At 39.7% G+C, this 18,688-nt stretch overlaps 1 protein-coding gene across 1 annotated transcript in view; it reads left to right on the plus strand.

Annotated features, from left to right (window-relative positions):
* Positions 1–492: 492 nt before the first annotated feature.
* Positions 493–18,688, plus strand: part of CAPZA2 (capping actin protein of muscle Z-line subunit alpha 2) — a 41,996-nt gene continuing 23,800 nt past the window's right edge. The window contains exons 1-2 of the mRNA XM_027682189.1: positions 493–553; positions 9,846–10,048. Of these exons, the coding sequence (XP_027537990.1) occupies positions 493–553; positions 9,846–10,048 (264 nt within the window). The remainder of the gene's footprint in view (positions 554–9,845; positions 10,049–18,688) is intronic.

Below are 18,688 nucleotides of genomic sequence, written 5' to 3' on the forward strand. Positions count from 1 at the left end.
TGCTTGGCTAACAGAAATTCCCATAAATATTAAAACATAAAACCCTTGGTGTGACACAGACCTTGCCTGTTTTAGTCTATTCCCCTCCACCTCCTGCCACGGGCAGGAACAGACCCTTGCCACTGTCCCTCCTGGCCTCAGCCATGTGCAGGGCTGGTTGCCAGCAGGTCCTCCACTGTACCCATGACAAAATCCCAACTTTGCCAGGTTTAGAGAGCTACAACAGACTTTCATGAGTCGATGGAGGGTTTATTAACAGACCACGTGAAAAATCCTTCCCTGGAATACAACCCACAAGAGGCAGGCTGTATTGCACAGAAACTGTGAAGGGCAGTACACTGTGAGGAAAAAACATGACGTGAGATGTGCTTCCCCTTCCTCCCTATCCTCCTATTTTCCCACTACTTTCCTAGGTCTTCTCTTTCTTTCCTGGCTCACAGGAAAAGTCCCAGCACACGAGGCAGGAAGCAGTGGTGGCAGCAACAACCCGATATGACTCAGAGCAAAGAAAAGATTGTGACTAAAAGGAATGTAAAGCCAAACCCAGAAACAAGTAACTAGCAATGAAGAGCTAAAAACTACCAGAAATGAACACATAGAGGTCCAATCATCCTGTGCTACACAAGAGAACAGCCAGAAAACAATGTGTGAGGACACAGGTTGCATGAGGAAGGTGGACTCAGTTACAGCAGGTCTGTAAATAAGCTCAACTAGGTTTAGAAACAGCTTTTCATGTCATCATGCCAGCAAGCAGCACACAAAAACAGTGGTCTACCTGAGCCTCACCACCTCCTGCCCAGTATTGTTCCTACGAGTTCTTTCATAGGTTATCAAAGTCTCACCTTCTGCCACCATTACATTTTCAAGAAAACTCTGTCATCTCCTGTGTTGCACCTGAAACATCTATAAAGGCTCCCTGCTGCTCTCCTTTACCTCTTTCCCTAGAAATGGCTTTTGACTTGAAGGCCACAAAAATTAGAAAAAAAAAAGTAGGGAGAAAAGACAGCCCTCTCCATCACACTAGATAGTGTTACTTTACATATCTAGATATCCCACTTCTATTTGTACCTCTTCGTCACCTCATCCTACACAGCACAACAGAGATGTGAGACTCCTTTTTTTTGCTGCATATCCTGATCTGACATGAGAGACTGAAACCAGAACTTCAAAATCTTCTGGTGAGAAAAGAAGCGGAGTACAGTATTTGGACTTACTTTCTACAGATAGCAAAAGCCTGAGCTTACCATCTGGAAAGAACGCACACGAGGATTTCCGTCAGACTAATAATGTTCCATATCAGGCAGGGATATCATTATAACACAGCAACAGGAGTTAAAACAGGCACAGGTATGTAGCAAAAGCAACTCTCTAAAAATTAGAAAACTGGTTAAAGCACATGTGGAAAAAAACTTTGTTCCCTTTCAGGATCAAAAGCATTTTCTTTGGTTCAAAATAGTTCATCTAGATATTGAAATTATTTAGTGAGTTATTAAGTACTACCAAAATACAGTCCCAGTTTTAATATTTTCCACTTTCAGTTAGTTCAAACAAAATGCTTGCTAAAGGGCCACAAAGTGAAAAATTACAGCATTTTTTCAGAGTAAGCATAATGATTTATTCCTCTGCGCATTTATTGAACATGGAGAAATGAAACTCGTAAAATCGGACCTTTAATCTTTGTGTTACTTTTGTTCTGAGTTGTTGTTCTTCTTAACCAAAAGATTACTTTGGAGGTGGGGGTTTGGAAGGTGTTGAGGACATTATGGTGAGATGTATTTTTGCTGGGTTTGCATTAGATATTTGTCAGTTGCCTTTCGTGCCAGTTGAGGGAGAACTATCCCTTTATCCCCATTTACTGCAGCAGCAACAACAAAAATATTTTTTCCCTTTTTACAATCTTTGCAGGAATAAACAGAATCATTAACCTACTCGAAATCCCATTCTTATAGAGATAATCCATAGTGGAAATGCTTGGTGGAGGGGGTAGGAATTCTTCCTTGTAAACCACTGAATAAAGGGTTGTCAATATGAAGCCTATGAAGCTGGTCACAGCAGCAAGTGCACTCAAGTACTAATTTTGTGCATCATTCAAAGCCCACACAAGTAAAAATAAAATTACATTGCTTTATTTAAAAATCCTGATTCCTCTTCCTACTTTTTCTTCTAATATGTGACACAAGATCAAAAATTAAGACCCCATACCACTGTTAAACAGCATGAAGTACCACTGACTCTGTGAGGCCTTTTTTACCACATAAGCAGAGAAATTCCCAGCCCTTCAGTCACATCTGCTTGCATGGTTTATCTTTACTGAGATTTTATCTTCATAAGACATTTGGTTCTACAGAGAGTAAAAGAAAAAGGAATTTGGACTCCTGCAGTGAATCTCAACTTCATTAAACAAATCAGCACATTTGCCATTTCCTGTTGAAAAATAAAATTGCCAAACAACATCTCCTTTAGAATGAAAGTAAATAAATTCAGCTAGAAGACTACACTTTCTTTTTTCAAAAGGGAATAACTAAAAATATAAGCAGGAACCAGGCTCAGTGAGAAGGAAGGAAAGGAATTTTTGCATTTTCTCATGGAGCTTTCCAGAATCAGGTGGCTGCTCAATTCCTGTGAGCTAATGTTCTATTCCTGTAACAAGCTGATGGCTGGGGAAAGCAGTGCTCCAGCTCCTTTGCTTTCCTCAGTTTTGCTTTCTCCTAGTACCATGCTGTTTTCTCAATCTTTCCTGGTACAGAGCAAAGACAAACAAATGATGTACACCAAAAAAGAGCAAGACTGGTTCAGGCTAGAGAAGTCTCAGAGTTACTGTAAGACACACTGCTATCTTAAGGGCACTCTTCAGCTATTATGGGGTGCAGAACCCTTATCCTTTGATTCTGATTTGTCGTCTTCCTTTGTTAATCCTAATCCTGCTCTCATATCCATACAGCATTCCTGATGTCTGAGTAGGAGGTGCAATAAAGGCTGTACAGATCTACAGTCCTCTTGGTACAAAGTCCTTTGTGGATCAATATGAGATTTACATCCCTGAGTACAGGTTCCCTAAGGAGCACAGAGCAATGCTGAATGACAAGCACAGTCCTTTCTCCCTTACCTTAGCCTTTTAAGTTCTTACAAGTCCCTCATGTTCTTCCCTTAGCCCTTGTCCCCTTTCATTGGTCCATCACCGTCTTTCCCTTTGATCTTCTAACACTGAAAAAGGATTTGGCTATCATAACAGAGACACCTAGTATTTAGACAACTGGACCTGAATTAGCCACCTCATTACAGACAATAATCTTGTCCTACAACAGGCATCTTAACTAAGTCAGATGAATCTCACCCTTGGAGTGCTTATTTCTCCCTCTTGATGCTACAGAAGCTGAGAGTCCCCAGCTCAGACTCAGGTGTTTATCAGTTAACTATCAAAAATACCCCCCGATAATCCAATTTTAAATACTCAGCTAAGCCGTTTTACGACCGGTTATTTGACCATGATATTCCCCATTTCAATAATACCTACTCTATCCTCAGTAATTTCCTGGTTACCTTTTTTTTTCTCCCTTTTGAATTCCATTCTCACTGGATCCAGTTCATTATACTCAAACTATCCTCTTCTAATTTGGCTCTTCCATGGAGCCACTTCCATTCTCACTTGAGTTTCTCTCTGTCGGCTGCTGAACAGGAAAAGGGCTCAGAGAATCATGCCATACAGCGTTAGAAGGATTGCTTCAGGATCTTCCTTGCTACCTTCTCCTGTAACACAGGCCACAAGATGCCTTAAGTCCTTGCTGAATTGCAGAATATATCTTCTGGAAAAATGGTCAATCTTTACTCTAAAATTGCTAGTGCCAATGTTGCCTCGGTTAAATTGTTTCAGTAGTCAACTACTCTGACAATTAATACTAAGTTTATTTTTAGCCTGAATTTGTCCTGTTTAAACTACTGGCCACAAATCCTGTAATATTCTAATATACCAAAACATCCTATTAACAATTTTCTGATCTCCCAGAAAGTACTTAGAAACATTTAAGGTGTTTGTTGTTGTGTTTTTTTTCTGATAAAACTAATGAGAGATTGTATTGGTTGGATTTTCCAGTCCCTGATTATTCTTTGAACTCTTTGCAATTCATAAATGTTCTCCTTGAAAACCTCTAGCTGTACCTGTCTATAGCAAATTTATTTATCTTTGAAAAACAGGCTGTAAAATAGACATGTTTATACTCTTCTTTCAAAGCACTGTCACAGTACATGGACATGATATATTTTATTAACAAAACATTTATCACTGTAGCACAGATTGTTTAAGTTAGCAACTTTCCCACAGATACTGTGAACAATGCCACAGAAGACTTTTCTAGTTGTCTTATTTTTCCTCAAAACTCTGGTGTTGTAATCTAAATCCCCAAAATTGTTCGGTTCTGGCACTGCTTTGTTCAGTTCAGATCACGCACCGCTAACTTCAAAACCACTTTTAGAATACACTTTTACTATGCAGTTGTTTCTTATATTGCATCACAACTAAATAAATTAGCATAGGGAGAAGATTTTCTGTAGTGAAAGATGTTTTATAAGAAGTCACTAATCTTTGCTCGACAGTACTTCATTTTACACTTCAGAAGGAAATCAGAATTCTTTCCTCAGAGAATTCTGGATAAAGTGCTTTTGCAAGTCTGACAACTTTATCAAACAATACATTCAAGAAGTCAAAGGATAGATTAAGAAAAGAAGTTAGCAGGTAGAGACATTTTAATAGCTAACACTGTGGAGAACCCTACCAACACATAACCCATGTCTGAAGATTACAGGCTACAGGATCAGTAGAATATGACATTTTTAGCAGCTCTGAAAATCTGTAGGCAATTTGGAATATATAGGCATTGCTCATTTGAAAAGATAGCATGAAACTGACTAGATTGAAAAGTATATTGCTCAGTATGCAGCACTTCATCCTTATTATCTTCTTGTTGACTTCAGCTCTTTGCAGATGCTGCTGCACTATTACCCATTGCCTTCAAAAATATGTAACTTCCTTATCTCTGCTGGAACTAGAGCAGCAGCCAACGAGACATAGCTGTATTTCCTTCCTTTGGGTGTCCTCCTCTGAAATGCTCAACACTTGCTTTTTTCATCCTACTTTTGCATATTCCCATTCCTGGATAAAAATTCTGTATTGCAAATTAATAATTCCACTCAGCTCTTGAAAGAGTACATCTGCTTCAAAGCGCCTCAATTTGTGGGAGAGATAAATCTTGTTGTAACCAGTGAAGTAAACCACTGGCCTGCATTTCAAGATAAATCTAAGAAACAGCATGGGTATCTAATTCCTAGGCACATGTCAAAAGAAAGGCAAATGCAAAACTTGGAATTTGAATTACATAAGGCAAGCTACATAGCTGACTATTTGTGGAGGGGATGGGGTGGAGAAAGAAGCTGAGAAAACTCCCAAGAATAGAAACAGAGTAGGAAGTCACAAAGCAAGCCTGGATAAGGCCTAATCCAATCCTATGAGGAAATTAAAAAGAGCTTCTAGGGTAAATGTGTTAATCAAGACCCCTAAAACTAACAAAAGAAATACATTCTAACTATCCAGTTTGTGATCTAAATAATTATGACATCCATACTATCCATGGAAACCATAAAATAGAATGCAAAATTAATAAAACTTGTAAAAATATGTCGGGGGTTGACAGAGAACCTGTCAGCAGCCTGGCACTTATCGACGAAGCAGTCGATGTTGACCAGATCAAAGTGTACCCCTGAGATGGACTGAAAGAGAGGACTGAGGCCCTGATCCTGACAATATACTGATGCATCCTGAAGAAGCTGTCCCGTGAGAACAGGAACATTGTCTCATGAGAACAGAGACCTGTTTTGAACGAGAGTGGTCGGGAAAAACATCAACATGAGAAAAAAATAAGAGCAGGTGCTCGGGACTGTTGTGGGAACCTTACAGGGCTGTTTTGAGAAAGAGCAAAGTTGTTGTGAGAAAGTAGAGTTTAGAAAATGCACCTATTAGCTGTAAGAATTCTGCTGTGTGAGTTTGAACTGTCCTATCCGTGTGGATTACGTGTGTTCAAAAACTGTACTTAAAGGGACTGCTAAGCAGCCCCGGTGTGCTGTCTTTTTCCTGGAAATAAACTTTGTTGGAACCTTTTTTATGTCGCACGGCCGTTCCTACCGCGACAAAAATATTATGGTTGTAAAGCATAAAGAATGTTGTAACAATCTTAAAAATGCCACAGTAAGCAAGACGATGGACCTGATAAGCAAAAAACCTAATGACAGTAAATTCTAAGGTATCAACAAAAATCTTAATATAGGAAAGACATTTTTTACAGTAGGAATAAACTGGAACAACCTCCAAGATGCAATTGGAAAGGGCACTAGGGCACTAGACAAATCTCATCAATTCTCCCTTTCCCATGAAAGGTTGGACCAGATGATTTTCCAAGGTCCCTTCCAAGTTGGGCTGTTCCATGACTCTAAGAGGGATCTCCACAGCAGGTGAAGGACTACTGAGTCATTCTCTTGAATGTCTGCTAGGGCCTAAAAGATCCTAAGTGTTACCTTAGAAGGAAGCTTAGTCTCAGGCTTGCCCTACAGTTACACTTGATTAATAGTTTTCTTCCTGTCATAGCTTTTCTTCCAATGCCATTTTAAGGATTTAACATTCAACTTCTTTAGAACAAACCTATTTGGTTTTGCTGCTAAGGATCCGTAAGGTACACAGAGCAAACTGGGAGGTTTGCAAACAACAACTCCCCAAAAATACGGAGACAAACTGACAGGCAATGCCCAAGGCCCTAAGATCTGATACATATTTGGGAATCTCAGGAATTGGAGTATGCCTCCCATCAACCCACAGGAATGTGAGGATTTATACCAACAGGTATCAGGATGCAGGAAAACCCTCCCCATGGAAAGGAGCAGGCAGCAAGGGACACAGCCTACCACACCTTTCTGGCCACTCCTTCTGTCCCTCTGCCAGGAGCACCATCTGAGCAGGACTCAGAGCTTGACCAGAGTCCACTTTTTCCTAGGAAACAAGAGTGTAGTACATCCTCCAGATCTAAAGGAGTAAGCACCAAATACACTTCTCATCAGTTTGTCCTCAGAGCAGATGCAATAGATAAAATGTCAATTTATTTACTTTATTTTTTTTCTGCATTGTTTATCTCAACCTTTGGGGCCAGAGCAGGAGGAGAAAGGAGGTGTGCTGTGCTATGCCCCATCACCACCTTGCCAGTCTTCAGGATGGCTTTAGCACAGAAACTGCACTTCTCTCAAGCCATTTTGACAGCCCTGCAGGGAGATCTTGCAGGAAAAAGTGCTGTGCTCTCCCTCCCAATGGCACTCAAGGGCCAGGGGTCTGGCCCTATGAAGTCAATACAGAAAGAAATGACAGAAACAGTACAGCAAAATAGCAGGGTACATGATTGGTAGCTCTGTCATATCTGATCAGATCAGCAGAACTCAGTAGCTGTTGTTTGGGTTTTGGTTTTTGTTTTGTTTAATTCATTTGTTTTTCTCTCACTACATCAGTAAACCACACGCTGCTCATCAGACAGATCTGCTAGCCCACACTGAGCTTCATGTAGTGGGACTAGGCATCTACTAAGGCATGAGTTACCTAGGGAGCAACAGGATGTTTTGTTGTTCTGTAAGTAATTGTAGTGCAAATTAGGCTTCAATCAATGTGTAAAGAAACTGGCACATGAGAAAAAGGTGAATTTTATAGTAGGAGAAGATGTACTGTTTGGAAATTGGCTGCAGTCAATTTAAAATCACAAGTAAAGATATATGACTTCAGATAAGATGCATATAAATTCCAAACTAAGTTGTGTATCACTGCTATTTCCAAAGTCACTTCTCAGTCTTGACATCCTTAAGCCTCATCTCCTGAAATTTGCTTTGCAACTCCAGGATTACTTTTAGTTCTCCTTTAAAATCCCTCTGAAATTTTCATATTCTTCCTGAAAAGACACACAAGCACTCCAACATACTGAGTCACAAGGCAAGAACACTACTTATTTCTGCATGATTATTCATTTCCCATTAAGTCCTAAGGTCACAGTAAATCACCTGTGAGGATACTATTCAGAAGATTCCCGTCAGTTTCTACGATGACTACACAGTCCTCTGAATCATTCACTTCATCATGCTAGTTTCAGCAAACTTCCAAGAAAAAAAACTGGTCTAAATATGGTACATCAAATATATTAACTCATAAGAAAACTATTCACATTTATCTGATAAGATCTACCTTTTTGAACTATTCTCCTAATAAATATTAAATAAAGCAACATTCATGGCAAATCCCAAGGTGTGTTAAAAATTAACAGGAGCACTTCACAGACCTCCTCAGCTAATTACTCTTCAGACTCCTGGGTGGAAGTTAAAGTCCTGTTATATGAAACAGAACATTGCACAATGCCTTTCCATGCTACAGACCATTACCTTTTATTATTGAGTCCAAAAAATAAATGTGCGATATTCCAAACCCAAATATCCCTTAGATGTACCTTTTCTGTTCTACATTTCACCACTCTACATCTAGCAATGGCCTAATCAAACATCAGCTTTAGTCATCCTTTATTTTGTTCCTGACATAAATAAACTATTGTCCATTACCTTTATACTCCATAGTTACAGAAATTTTAAATCTCTCTTCGACTTTCCTGAATCAGCCATGTTGTCCAACCTATATACTCATTATTTTGACTTATTTTCATTTACATCCTTTGTTCATATATAGATTTTTGATGCTATTGTCACATCCGTGTATCCATTTGACTGTAATAACTTTTTGTCCAATATCACTTTCCTTCATTTCCATGCAACAGACCTGTTACTGCATCTAGAGTGATAGCCCTGAAAAATTCTACAAATATTAGCAATAATTTGTTCTACTGCATGTGACAAGATTTGTGTACAAACACACAAGAAAGACAGAAGTGGATGAACTGCATAGCATAACAATATCCTTTGGCTAGAAGCTGGCTACATTCACTCCACTAACCATGACTGACTTTAGGCGTACCCTGACACCTGTGATTTTCCAGTCAATGATCAGTTTTTCCTTGTCTATCATAACTGAGGTGAAGTGCACTGTGCTGGACATTGAAATGTTACGAAGAGTTATCAGTGGACTACGGGCAATCCTTGTGAGTCATCATCTCGAATACCCCTGTGCACCTGCAATGTCACACCACTGGATGACACACTTCACGTTTCTCGGTCTTGTGGTAAAAATTTCCCAATCTATTTTTTTTTCTGTTTCCTCCCACTGACCAAATTCCATGTCCAATCTTTGACAGTATGAATCATTTCACACAGTCTGTTTCCTCAGTCACTGTCAGTCACACCAGACTGAGCTTCCCACAACCTCTCCCAGCACCCTGTGGGATGCTGCAGACAAACCCGCAGCCCTCGCCCTCAGCACCCACATCTACTGATCCGCACTGAGCACCCTGCCAAGGCTCTGTCTGAAACCCGGACATTCTCCTCCTACCTGAAAGGAGGCTGTAACCAGGTGAGGGTCGGCCTCTTCTCCCAGGCAATTAGAGATGGTACTAGAGGACATAGTCTTAAACTGCACCAGGGGAGGTTCAGATTGGATATTAGGAAGAATTTTTTCATAGAAAAGGTGATTAGATATTGGAATGGGCTGCCCGGGGAGGTGGTAGAGCCACTGGCCCTGGAGGTGTTTAAGGAAAGACTGGACGTGGCACTTCGTGCCATGGTCTAGTTGACATGGTGGTGTTTGGCCACAGGTTGGACTCGATGGTCTCCGACGTCTTTTACAACCTAATCGATTCTGTGATTTTCAGTTCTGCCTGCCCCCATCTGAGTTGGGCGACAACCCTCCCTTTCCGCGACGACCACGCCCTTCCACCCCTGGATCCCCACCCGCCCCGCGCGCGCGCAGGCATGGCCTCCGCAGGGAGCGCGCGCGGGTCCCGCCCTTCCTGCCCGGGAGGAGGAGCCGGGAGGGGGCGGTGCAGCCGACGGGAAGATGGCGGACCTGGAGGAGCAGCTGTCCGACGAGGAGAAGGTAGGGATGTCTGGATGGGTGAGGGTGCTGTGCTGAGCCGCGCCGCCCTCCTGTCCCCCGTTCCTCCGAGCCGGCGGGCCCAGCTCGGCTCTCGGCCCGGGTTCCTGTTGTCGCCATGGCCCCGGGCCGGCCCTGGCGGGCGGGGGGTCGGGGGAGGCCGGGGCAGGGCTCGGCTGGCCTGGCCGCATCTCCCGCCGCGCCTTGTACGGTGCGGGCCCGGCGGGGGCGGCGCCGGGGGCGGCGGGCGCTGTGCCGGCCCGTGTGCGGGGAGCGGGCACGGCACGGAGAGGCAGGAGGGACGCGGAAGGGCTCTCCCCTCCCCCCACCCCCACTTCCCGTTCCCAAAGCGCCGTGCCCGTGCCAGCCGGAGCACCGGGCCTGCATCCCCCTGCACCCTCGCGGGCTGCGGGAGGACATGGGGAGCAGGTGATTGCGGAGAGGAGCTGGGTGTGGGCGTGAGGAACGCTGTTTTACTTCCTGCTAGGAGGCATTAATTGGGGAAGCGTAACGTCAAGGAGCAGACGGCCTGTGTTAGAGAGATGTATGTATAATCTGTTCTTGTGGCAGTTGGAAATTTAGATTTAAGGCACATTTTTCCAGAAAAGTCTCACAAGGAGCAGGATGTCTTGTGAAACCTCAGTTATCACTCCTCCTTGTCATCCTCTGTTGGATCCATCTTCATGGCAGCTGCCTGTTTCCAAGCTAGGGTGTGGTGTTTTGTCTACATGGTGCTGGTGCACTACTAATGCCTTTATGTAATGCATGATCTTGTTCACTTTCGACTTTAAAAATTTAGATTTTCATGGCTGTGGAAGCTGTGAGGTGACACAAATGTGAGAGGCATCAATAAATGATATTTCAAACTTGTTTGAAGTTAGAAGGATGTCAAAACTGTTTAAGTGGTTACAATAAGACAGATTTTCTGTTTGATCACTTTTTGTGACTAGAGATGCACTGATGTGCCAAGGGATGTGTAGCACCAGGATCTCGTTGTCTGTTTCCCAAGAGGTTTTAAGACTGTGCCCTCCTCTATGTAATTCACATTCAAATACCGCCTCTGTGTTGGTACAAGCAGTAATCTTATCAAGAAGTATAGGTGGTAATCCATGTTACTTTTAGCCCCTTATAGAAAATACAAGTAATACTGATCGAGTATGTTGTACCTAGAGGGTATGCAGAAAATACTTATACTACAAGTTATCTTGTCATCACTGAATGGTTGGAAGGGACCCTGGAGGTCATTTTGTAGGGTCATCTACAGGATGCCCAGGACTACATGCAGATGGCTTTTGGAAATCTCTAAGGACGCAGACTCCACAACCTCCTTGGATGACCTGTGGCAGCACTTGGTCACCCTTGCAGTAAGAAAGTGTTTCCTGGTGCTCAGATGGCACCTCCTGTGTTTGATTTTGTGCCCAATGCTTGTTGTCCCATCAAATAAGAAAAGGCACAATGACTATTTTATCTTGTCTCTGAAGCACGGTCTGTGCTTTTGTGACTGATGGAGTTTTCTGAACTTTCTTCCACCCACTAATTTCAGGGTTTTTTTCTCTGAAAATGGGCGCAGGCCTTCTAGAAACTCTTCCTGTCTTGATATAAGTAAATAGAATGAGCACTCATCCATTGTAAATTTAAATTGATTACTTATCTGCTTCAGTCCTGTATATAATTGATTGGCCTATATGAGTAGAATTTTCCAAGTTTGAGAGTGTATTTTATTGGCTAAGAAAGCAAAGATGGGTAACCTGCAAACTAGTGGAAAAACAGACAAATATCTCTGTAGATTTTGTGATGCCTTAATATTTTTTTTCTGATGCATTAAGTTGTTGTATCATTGTAAAATAAAAATGTTATTTGAAACATTCAGTTTACTGAGCTAAAAAAAAATCAGCTGGATAGCATTTGACAAGCACGCCCTTCTCACTCATCCAGCTGGGACTATAAATAAATGTAGGAGTAGATGCAAACAGGCAAACATTGATTTTTCATGCAAATAATTCACATTGCTCCTTTATATACTTTTCTCCCCTGATACAGAACTGATAGTGTTGAAGGCTGATGCAGATGATGGTGGTGATGTAGTTTTGTAGCTAATTTCAGTAGAAGCATAACTAGAGCCCTGGTCAAAACTTCTGAAATTCAAGGAGGGAAGAAGGTGCACCAAATAACAGAAGTTTTTTTGTATCAGATTCCTAATAATGATGTATGAGCACAAGAAAGTAGGAGATCGAGTGATATAGCCCCTTGATATGACAACTTCTGGAAGGTCTTGGATCCATATCTTACTTCATGTGTAGTCAAAAGACTTAAGTGTTGCAAAGACAGTAAGCAGTTGCATATACTTGCATATTCTTGCTAGATTTAAGGTGACTGTGTTTAGCTGTTGCATAATTCAAGTTTAAAACTGGCAGTGTTTAGCATAATTGAGAATACAGAAGGGGCATAATTGAAATAATGGCAAAACAGAGAGTTACAGTTCAGGTAAAGAAGCTGTAAAACCAAGGAAGAAGAGCCAGTTGCCAGAAGGAGTATGATTTCAATATTCAGGATTGCATAACTGGTTTTGAACTTGTTCCTTAGATTCACATTTTAGTGTGAGATTTTTGAAGCCTTGCTTTTCTTTCAATAATGATAGTAAGTGTGAGGATAAATTTGAATAAACATTTAAAGAAAAAAATCTGAGAACTATTTGAAGTAAATAAGCTGTGTAAGATTTGTGTAGATCCAAAGATCTGAAGTTGGGCTATTGCCAGTGAGAGTTACTGCCTTTAGCATCCAGGACCAGTGATTTTTCAGTGCTAAAGACAGTTTTTATGAGCCACAGTGTTTTGTAGTTGCTTTATTCAGGTAGGTCACTGAAATTTCAGAAACTTTTGGATATGTGGAAAACATAAGTTTATGTTTGCTTCAGTTTATAAATAAAAATTAGGTGTGAAAGTTGTAAATCTTGAAGCTCTGAACTCTCAAGCAATGGAAAATCATCACTTCTGTGCCCTACTTATGGGTAATACATCCTCACTTAACAAGTTTTAAATGCAAAACCTCTTTATGTATTCAGGATATTTGAAGTAGTTTTATTTAATTCTAGTAACCATTTTTTGCAGTTCAGTTTTATTCCAGTTTCTGTAGAAATTGTTTTCTTACCTGTGGCTGTGTCAAACTAATAAATATATATAAAAATATTTTTAATGAGTATATTAGTGTGAATATAAAAGGTACAATTTATCTACATAAATATAGGCAACGACTGATGGAAGGTACTGATTTTACTGTAAATGTTGCATTTGCTAATGTAAATATTCGTTAACAAACAACAGCACAAATGAAAAACAACACTAAAACTATTTAAAACATAAAGCTTGTGTTCTGCAGTTCATTTTTGGTGACTTGAAGGGACATGTTTACTGTAGGTTTGGTTGCACAGAAGTTAAATAGCTGTGTATGTCTCAACATAAAGGCTGAGAAAATGAGGATGCCTTCAGGGAGGAAAGGGGAGAATCCTCTTAGGAAAGGATAACACATGAATTTTTTTAATGCAAAATTAGCCCTTGCATTCCTGAACATAGTAAATATGGGAATTGTCAAACAGTATTGAAAAAAAAAGGAACCACACCTCTTTCAGTAAGCTTATGTCTTGGTAGTTTCACTTGCTCAGAAAAGTGGGGTTTAACAGTGGGTCACCTTGCTGTGATTGGAAAAAAACTTCTCTTATGATGAGGAAGTAGTCCCATTTTTGAAAATGAGCCTTCATTGCTTCCTGGTACTCCTGGTGCATTGGGTAATTTTGTAACTTCTTAGATTTATAGGTTGTGACACCTCATTTAAGTTATAAAGGTTGAGGTTTTACACCGCCTAAACCCTGCAGTGTAGCTTTGTCAGATAAAGGAAAAGTCAGTGCTTTGGAATGAAAAGGCTATGCCAGTAAAATGCATTCTCTCTCGTGGAACTTTGTCTTTAAAATGTAGTATGCTAACAGCGTACTGCACTTGGACGTACAAGCCCACCACTGTGGGAGGCTCAGGTGCTTCCTTAACACAAATATAAACCTTTCTCCTGTAACTGTTTTGGAAACATTAGCAGAATTTTTGACTGAAAAAATGTTACTTTTCTAAAATCTTTACATGTGTTAAAGCAGTTCCTGGGCTCTAAATCGTTAATTTTGAAAGGATTTTGAATTCTGACTTTTAGAATTGTGCTGAATGAGACTTGGAGACCATAGATGAGTCGGAGCCAGATTTGAATAACCTTTTCTGGGTATAATTGCAATGTAATCTATAAGGTAAACTTAAGGTAAAGTCTTGCAAGTGTCCTAACGTTCTTTCTTTGTAGTTCATCAGTGTACACTTTGTGCGAAAGTGCAGCTTTGATAATGTGTCTCACAGAAGGACCCTATGAGCATCCTGGTTCTTATTTGTATTTAAATGCTAAATGGAACTGGAAATGCTGTAGCAGGATCTGATGAAAGTTTGAAAAACCTTTAATACTTAAATGGGTAGTAACTCAGTTACTTTTTAAGCATATCTGGTGTTTAATTTACCATACTATCAAAGCTACGAAAGTTAATATTTTTTCCTCAAGTGAAATGTAACTGTGTGTAATGGTGTGGAAGGAATTGTTTTTACAAAGATGAGGTTAAACTCCATGGTTACACTTTGATAACATTTTGAGGAAATTCTTTAATAAGAATGAGAAAGTTGGGAGCGCTTCTTAGACTGACATGTAGTTCTGAATATAGCAGTCCTTCCAAGATTAAGATTTTTCACGTACATCTCAGAATGTCTGTAAAAATGTGTATGAAGATAGTGTGTTGTCTTGAGTTAAGAATTATTCTTTTTTTAAATGCACTAATGTCGTTGAGATGGAAGGACAGGACAGAGATCTGAATCACTTTGTTGGGGAAGTATTAAACACTGTCTGAAGAAATGATCATGTCCTGTATGTGTAACTGCAAAGAATAACTTTGTCTATTTCTGCAGTCATTCAGGCTGGAAGAAACTTCTGGATGTAACTCAAATGGTGCTTGTTCAAAGCAGGCCAACTTAGATAAGGTTGCTTAGGGACTTGGTTTGAGTTTTGGATATCTCCAATGATGGAGATGATACTGGCTCTCTGGGTGAGGTATTGCAATGTTTGACTAAGCCCATGGTTAGAAACTTTTCCTAATATTTAATTATTGCAACTTGGGTCCAGTGCTGCTTGGATTTGCTGCTGGGCTTTGACTGTGTACCTCCAGAGAAAGTGACTATGCAGAGCAAAATTTTCTGCCTTTTTGACAAGTTTAAAAGTAATTACTTGAAGCTTGAAGATGAACACAAATGAAACCTATATTATAAATATAAGTGATTTTTAAAACTGCAGTTCATATAGTCTTTTCCTATTAGTAGTTTGAAAAATTAGGTACTTTTTGTGGACCTTTTGTGGACTTTTAACATGTTATTGAGTATGTATAACGCAGTGGCAGCTCACGACCATCTTGCCGCCTTTGTGCTCACAAAACTTGTGCAGAAGCTTGCTACTCAGGAAACCTCATAGTTTAAGTAGATAAGAGAGACAGAGTGAACCAAAAATAGAGAAGAGCAATAGAACAAGTTATTGGCAAGCCCAGTAATGAAACTGGAGACAATTTCTGATATAATAGATATGATTCTATTGCACACCAACACAATCATCAACTGTTGTGCTGTGAAAGTCCATCTTTGGTTCCTTTCAATTTTGACAGTCAAACATGAGCAGGATATAAGGGATTTAGCCACATTACTTATCAAAACAGTGTATTTTTGTCAGGCAATACCATATAATATTCACTTTCAGTTTCTGAAAGTGGCATGTAAAGGGGCTTGAACTGCTCATTGAGAAATTAAAGCAGATTTTTCAGCGTATGGCAATTACTTTTTTTGTAATTTGTTTTTTAAAAGCTTCTGAAATGTAAAATACTTCAGATACTTTCTTAACTTGACAGAAGGTGTTAAAATTTTTAATAGGTAACTTTGTGAGAGGATTTTAAGACACCGAAATTGGGAGGGGGAGGCATATAGCTAAGGTGGCACCTTATTTTTCATAGAGCAAGCTCTGAGACTGTTCCCTTTCTCTCCCCACTGCTACTGAACTCAGGTTTGATGTCCTTGGAGTATCCAATTATAACAAATTCTCTTGGGGTAGGAGGAAGACTTACTTTAAAAATTTAGGTTTTGTAGTGGAAGAATACTTTTCAAATATTAACCAAGTGCTTTTTAGCTTATAGTGGGTACCACTTTGTAAGGATTGCCGAGAAAGAGAGGATCATGTGTAACAGGATGTCTTGGTTCTGTATGTGGGAGATGACTGACGGTTTCTTTCTTTGTGAATGAAATCTTAGTTAGCCATTTCTTACACCTTTTATTTCTCAGGCAAAAGTTAATGCTTTTGCTTTTCACTAAATGTAAAATTTTACTATTTTTTCAGTTTTCAATGAATGACTTTTGCAAGGAAATAAGGATAATTTTTTGTACGCTGCTTATCTGTTCCCTATCTGATCCACAAGCTAAGTATGCAATTGCTCAGCTGCTAAAGGTTTTGTGGGTAAGATTTACTCATAATTTTGCATTAGACCAATGCCTGCACAAGATATTTGTCAAATTATATGAGATTTCCATTTAGCAAAGGGAGTGCTAGTCTCTAACATGCTTCTCAATACAGTGTTTTGTTTCTTGGGCTGATTACATATACTAGGGCTTGACCCTACAATGAAATAAGAAGTACTAAAAATGATGTAATTTCAAATACTGGTATATTGAAGCACCCAATGTAGTCTCCCAAGACTGGAATTTAATGCTACTTGATTGGACACATCTCCTACTCATCTTTTTTTTTTTTTTTGCCTCTTTTTCTTTTTTTTCCCAGAAAGTCCTTTGGAAGTTACTGAAAGCAACTTTTGTCCAAGTTGTGAACCTGAGATGTTATTATTTTTTTTTTCTGATTGTTTGTATTCTGAACTTTCATGTACATCCCTGGAAAAAGGACTACCACATGAAAGATAAAAACTAAAAACTTGTAGTTAAGACACTTCAGGGAAGAATGTTCTATACAACAAATTTAGGAAATGTGGCCCTACCAATAATTTTAGAATCACATTTGCATATATGGAGTTTTCTTAGCCTATTTGTTGTCCAGCCAACTACTGGGAAGACATAAACTTTCAGAGAAATAAAGATGTGAGGAAAAATAATATAATGTATTCTACTGTCTGTATTATAATTAGAAGCAATTTTTTTAGTTCAGAGATTTTATTAATTGATGCTGTTAGCGGAAGCTGAAGTCTCAGGTTGATCTTGATCCCTTCACATCTACAAACAGAACTTATTTGTTTCACTAATTTGAGACCAGTATAATACTTTTAATTTCCAAGTTAAAATCTATGAAAGCTTGTGACATTAAAATTGGATATAATAAGGAGTAATAAAGGCAACTGCAAAATTACATGAGGGAGATTTATCTTCTCTTATACTTTTTTTTATGGTTAGACTCGTGTATTACCCAAGTAACATATATTGCTTTCATGTTCCCCTTTGCTATCTGTGACTGATACAATGACTTTCGGGAGTCCTGTTTTAAGTTTGCGTTTTATTAATCCTTCATCTTATATTACGTGCTATGTAAAGTGATTTTAAGATGGAGACTGTTATGAAATTTAGATATTCTGCTGCTGAAAGGCCCTACAGTGAAGCATCCAGCACCTTTCAAAGTGGATATTTTTGTGAAAATAAATCTCATTATCCAAGTCAGGTCTTCAGGTAGAAAGAAGGCAGCTAGAATACTTCATGTTGTGTAAGATTTACTTCTTGCACCACTATTAAGTGCTGGTACTGTTATATAGTCTTAAATACATGTGTATTAAAAATAATTGAGGAAAACACACGTTCTACAGATGCAATGCAGCTCTAGGCATTACTAATAAGGAAGTGTCTGTTCAGTCAAAGCCATAGACATGGAATGTGCCCCTCCTTTCCTGTGCTACAGAACCACATTTTTGCAGTGTTTTCTTCCTCAGCTCTTCCAGAAGCAGAAGTGAATTGAATACTACAGTGCATTTTTTGGTTGAGCCTGGTAGGAAGGCAGTTGCAACACTACTTCTGTATTCATTCCCTGTCTACCAGAGCCTTGGTTCCATGTTTGTATGAGATGATGCATGTTTTGGGATGCTTCTTCACTGTTTGAAATTATGCCTAGGGGTATGGTGAAGTTTCATTAGAGGCTGAGAAGGCAATTTGCTGCTGACTTGGGGTAAATCACTTCCTCACATGTATATTCCCAGTGCTTGTCTAGCTGTTTGAAGGCTTTTTCACCTCACAAAACTGTCAGCAGGAAGGAGCAATAATTATTTAAAGTTCTTTTATGAGTGAATTGGTTGCTATCTTCTTGCCACCTTTTAAAGCTATTCTTTAGCTATATGAATTTGCTTATCTGAATATTCACATAAATAGATGAGCACTGGTGATACATGGAAGTTTGTAAAAATGCATCACAGGGCTTATTTAGGAAGAGGCAGGGAGATTAGTCATTTTGGTGGCAGCAGCAGCATGGTATTAGGTCAGTTTATGCCATCTAGGAAACATCCCCAGCTCTTTTATTATTTTAAAAGATGTATGGTCATTGCTGGTGTAA

Source organism: Neopelma chrysocephalum, unplaced genomic scaffold (genome assembly GCF_003984885.1).
Source record: "Neopelma chrysocephalum unplaced genomic scaffold, ASM398488v2 Primary Assembly neopelma1_62, whole genome shotgun sequence".
NCBI lineage: Eukaryota > Metazoa > Chordata > Aves > Passeriformes > Pipridae > Neopelma > Neopelma chrysocephalum.